At 45.4% G+C, this 5,492-nt stretch overlaps 1 protein-coding gene across 1 annotated transcript; it reads left to right on the forward strand.

Moving 5' to 3' along the window:
* Nucleotides 1-1,370: 1,370 nt before the first annotated feature.
* On the forward strand, nucleotides 1,371-3,691 carry foxd2 (forkhead box D2). The gene has a single exon (XM_066692377.1). The coding sequence runs from the start codon at nucleotides 1,794-1,796 to the stop codon at nucleotides 2,865-2,867; it is 1,074 nt and encodes a 357-aa protein (XP_066548474.1). The 5' UTR covers nucleotides 1,371-1,793; the 3' UTR covers nucleotides 2,868-3,691.
* The last annotated feature ends 1,801 nt before the right edge of the window (nucleotides 3,692-5,492 follow it).

The following is a 5,492-nucleotide window of genomic DNA, read 5'->3' on the forward strand; positions in this document are numbered from 1 at the left end:
ATAAATACAATAAAACAGCCCCGCTTCTCCTTTGTCGGGAGACAGAAAACAGTTCAGACTGAATACAGTTATTGAAGAGCAAGAGCGGAGAGCCATCCATTTCACAAACTGGAGGGTTAACTCATCAATATAGTAAACTGGAGGGTTAACCCATCCGCACGATAAACCGATGCACGACCACATCTCATTGGGCTGTGTTTTATTTTACCAGTAATGTATAAGTGTTGCTCTGGTTTAATTTGGTTTTGGGAACAGTGCAAATGAATTATTTTGCACAGTAACACACTGTCTTTCATATTTAAAAGAGCATAAAATAGCTTACGAGTTTAGGCCTCCTTTTCTTTCACTCGAGAAAAATATGCATATAGCCTGTTCATCTCAATATATCATAATTCAAATCATTATTGTAATTCACCGGCTTTTTATTGTCAGTATTTAATGTGTAGTTTATGAAAAACAAATAGAACAAACACGCAAAATAAGACTAAATATCAAACTAAAAAACTAAATCAATGTGACAAATAATATTAATAATAATAATAATAATAATAATAATAATAATAATAATAATAATAGTGAAGCATCAACAACAGTGCAAACTAAACCCAGCCATAAGTCACTAATAATACAAATGATGTCTCACTGGTGAGACGTGTAGTTCACTCATCAACGAATCCTGACGGACACAGTTAATTGCTATTCTGAATGTTATTATTATTATTATTATTATTATTATTATTATTATTATTATTATTATTATTATTATTATATTGTTATTGTTATTATTACATACAGAAGAATATAGGATGGGTTAAAGCAAACAATACAAATATTGTTTTCATATTATGTAAATTTTATGTAAATTGAATTTGTAATGATTGATGCCTTTATTGAACTGTATTTTTGCAATTTGTTTTGCACTTATGTTGTAAGTCTCCCTGGATAAGGGCGTCTGCCAAGAAATAAAAATAATAATAATAATTAGGTAAATACTTCGGTGAGTCTGAGGTCAGTTTTCAGACAGGTTGTATATTTTTATGTTGTTGCCTTATTTTGGAGGGATGACTATCAAACACAGAAAATATATTAAATTACATTAAAATGAAGCAGATACAAATAGAAATGAAACAAACAAAACAGAGGAACACATCTTCACAAAGTCCAAATCTAAACCTTGCGCCCCCGCTCTATGGCGCATTAAGCAGCCGGAGGGCAGCTGGGGGGCATCGGGCGGCGCTGGGGGGCGGCGGGCAGGAGCCCCCGGTCTCGGGCTGCCTCGAGCAGGCTGCGGTGTGACGCGCGGCCGCGTGACGTCACAGGCCGGATAAAAGGGTTCCGAGAGGCGCGCGGGAGAGAGTCGGGCTGCACGGGACTGAGCAGCGCGCGCTGTGCGTCCGCAACCCCGCATTACTATCACTAGTATCACTAGTATCACTATTATCACTATTATTCTTATTGCTTTCTGTTTTCAAACTAAACAAAAACAGCAAAACTTAAACTTAAAGCAAACGAGTATATTGGGGAACTTGTCTGGAAATTAATGCATCAGTTGAAGTGATACTTCAGTGCAAGTTTGTCGTTTCGCGGCCCAGCGGCGGCTCGGTGGAATACAGCGGCGCGGCTCCTCTGCGCACCTGGGCTTGTGCGCAGCCGGCTGTGCGGGGATCTGCGTGGCTGCGCGCTGCGGTGTGGCAGGGGCGCTCGGTGTCGCCCCGGGGGTGTCGGTGTTGGCTGGAGGCCGGGCTGCGGACGCAGGCTGCGGACGGGCACTCAGTGGGGAAGGCGCTCCCACGATGACTCTAGGGACGGAGATGTCTGACCACTCCGTGCTGTCTGAGGATGTGGATATCGACGTGGTCGGGGACATGAGCGTCTCCAAGGAGGGGACGTACCACGATTTCCACTCGGACAACGACTCGGACGACAACCTGTCTAGGAACGCCGGGGAAGGCGCCCCCTCGCCCGGCCTGAGCGGGTCGGAGTGCACCCCAACCCGGGGCGGGGGAGGGGCAGCAGGAGAGAAAACGGGCAAGAACGCCCTGGTGAAGCCCCCGTACTCCTACATCGCCCTGATCACCATGGCCATCCTGCAGAGCCCCAAGAAGAGGCTCACCCTGAGCGAGATCTGCGAGTTCATCAGCAACAGGTTCCCCTACTACCGGGAGAAGTTCCCCGCCTGGCAGAACTCCATCCGCCACAACCTGTCCCTCAACGACTGCTTCGTCAAGATCCCCCGGGAGCCGGGCAACCCGGGCAAGGGCAACTACTGGACCCTGGACCCCGAGTCCGCAGACATGTTCGACAACGGCAGCTTCCTGCGGCGGAGGAAGCGCTTCAAGAGGCACCAGACCACCGAGATCCTGCGGGACCCCAACAGCTTCCTGCCCGGCTTCGGCTACGGACCCTATGGGTACAATTACAGCCTCCAGCTGCAGAACTACCACCACCACCACGGCACGGCTTTCCCCTTCCAGCCGCCGCAGTGCTCCCTGCCGGCCCCGGCCTCCATGTTCCCAGCGCCTCACATCCCCTCTCTGCTGGGCACCGAGCTGGCCAGGAAGCCTTTCTACCCGCAGCTCAGTCCGACTCTGCCCGGGCTGCAGCCTCTGAAGGCGGACAGTGGCAGCCAGGCGCGGCCTTCCTTCTCCATAGACAATATCATCGGGGTGGGCGGCGCTGCGAGCACCCCGGCGCCCCCGTACCCCTCCTCGCCGTCGGGCACCCCGGCGCAGATCCTCGCCATGCTCACCCCCGCACTCACGTCCGCCACCAGCCATTTAAACCTGTCGCACGAAAACCTGCTGCAGACGCCCGGCGGACAGACTTTCTCCAGTAAAATCTCAGCCCTGAACAGCTGTCATTTTTAAACACAATGAAAGACACAAAACTGTTCTTTGGTCCCGTAGCCTTACACGCAGGTAGGCTTCCTACACTTTTTGAGACTATTCGGATCACTTCGATATTTTCCCCCTTTTCTTTTGTCCTTTTTTGTTGAAAAAGATGCAAAGAACAGGTAGAACTATATTTATGACGTGTAAATATGTATCATACTGAGAATAAAATGAGAACCTTAATCTATGTCAGATTTATACAGTGAATCAGCGAATCACGGGGTCAAGCAGCGGCCGAGGTCACGGTTTACACAGGAGCTTGTATTCCTGAAATCTGCCCCAAAGTTAGATTTAAAATATCATTTTGAAAGGAATTGGTTTGAATACGTGGCCAGTGTCAGCACTTCGGTGTTTCGGACTTGCTTTTTTTGGTGGTTGATTTAAATTTGTATTTTTAAGTTTTGTTACAAGCACTGTTAAAATGTCTAGGCCGAAAAACTCAGGTTTTTAATTTTTAAATTTTTTAAAGCACATTACAAAGACTATGGAAGCTATCGAGAGTACTTCTTACTTTTCCACTAACTTGCTCCATTTTCTTTCAATCTGTGTTTTGGTGAAAGTGTAACTATTTTGTTAACAGATCATATTGTTGTTGTTCAGCGTATTACCTCTTATTCTGTTCCGGTGTTGTGCATTCGTTGTTATCTATTTTATTGAAAGAAATCTGTGAAAAAAACACACAAAAACAAACAAAAATATATATATTTGGTGGTTAATGTTAAGGGGGGAAAAACACAGAAAATGTCCATTAGGTCATTTTTGTTGTAAAAAAAGAATAATAAATGTTTGTGAATTTAAAACGAAAAAGAAACATTTGTTTTCCTTAAATGATTTAAATTTTGTTGGAGTTTGCTCCTGTCTCTCAACCGAGTCTCATCTCGAGGGGGGGGGGGGGGGGCCTCACGCTTAGGGACCCGGTGCTCCGCACAAATCCGCCATCATTACAATTAGGCAGCTAATTACCCCGCTAATGGCGTGAAATTGCATCCAACAGGAGACTCTCACACGGGGGCCTATTAGGGCCTGAAATCCTAAAACTCAGACCCATCCTTTAATTGTTATAAGACGACAATATAAATTAACAGCATCAGCAATACAATTGATAATAATAATAATAATAATAATAATAATAATAATAATAATAACAATAATAATAATTATTATTATTATGCATTTTGGGGAAGTCAGTTAATTTATAAAAAGTTCCTTGAAATATTGTGTAAAGGATTGTATGCGTGGAGCGGTTGGGCCGCTGTGAGTTTGTGTTGTGTTACTGCTGTTTCATTTCAATGCCGTTTCCCCTGATGATCCAGTCGTGATGTTTTGTGTCGCATATTTATTCCATTTTTGTTCTTTTCTTCTTGATTAAGCTGTGCGCTGATACTGGCAGTGATGCACGGGGACCGCAGGCCTGGACACGCATAATTGAAAGATAGGGGGTAATTTGTAGTAGCAATGTTTGCATCTGGCCTAATCCGCACAATGCAGTCTTTGCAAGTGTGTGGATGTTGTCGCTGGAGACCCCCCCCCTTCGGCCCGTGAATGGGGTCCCAGCGAGCGGTCCCGCAGGGAGACACGCACGCATTTGCGTTTGAAAAGCGATCCCCTCCCAGACGGGCGCTTGCTCTCGGGACTCGTACAAAGGGCTGCGGGACTCGCCGCGGGAGAAAGCAGGAGGCCAGTGAATCCATTTTAAAGTTTGCCCAGCACATGTTTTTAGATGAAGGGGATGTAAAGGGTCTTTATTTACCGGAGCTAAATTGCTATGTGGGGTGTTTTTGACAAGCTCATTATCGGGGGCGGTCCCCCCCCCCACTAACCCGGCCTTTGAAGCGAACACAAAAATGCGTCTATAGTTTCTTTGGTTCAGAAGTTGCATTGGGTTTAATAGCTGGATTCAGTTATCATGCATGTATGTATATATCTTTTCCATATGGTTCGAGGGGAGGAGGAAAAGTAATAAAGCAAAAAAACGAAGGAAATTAAAACAATTCCTCGGGAGAGACTGGGATGGCAGTGGAGGAGCTCGGAAATGAGGTGGTCGGGTCCCAGGCTGGCGGCCAAAGGTGCCGTTTCTTCTTGTGAGGCGCAGGCGGCCCAGTGAGAGACCCGAACAACTGTTCCTGTTAATGGGAACAGTGTCAAACCACAGGGCCCTGAATAGGACGAGCCGGGTCCCAGAGTCCCGCAGATGTATTTACAACTCTCAGTAAAACAGAGAAAGAAAGGAAAAGAGAAGAAAGGAAAGTAGTGCCTATTAAAAGAATGCGCTAGGCCGGGCTCTTGGGACAGATTCTCCCCCTCAGTGGTTTAAAACGCAGCTGAAGACTGTCCGATTATAATCATGTTCAGAGTTTATTCGCAATGTTCTTACTAAGTGTATAATTGCGTGCCAGGACATTTCCTTTCTTGTTTGTTTACTCGTGTATTTATTTAATTACTCTTGTATTTATTGATTTAGTTAGTTAGTTTATGTTAGTTGTATTTGACCTTCGTGTAAGGGCTTTCAGCGGGCCTCAGCCGTATCACACATATTGAATTGCACACCTTTGTTATAATTAATCTCTCTCTCCCTCTCTCATATATATATATATATATATA

Source organism: Amia ocellicauda, chromosome 19 (genome assembly GCF_036373705.1).
Source record: "Amia ocellicauda isolate fAmiCal2 chromosome 19, fAmiCal2.hap1, whole genome shotgun sequence".
Taxonomy (NCBI): domain Eukaryota; kingdom Metazoa; phylum Chordata; class Actinopteri; order Amiiformes; family Amiidae; genus Amia; species Amia ocellicauda.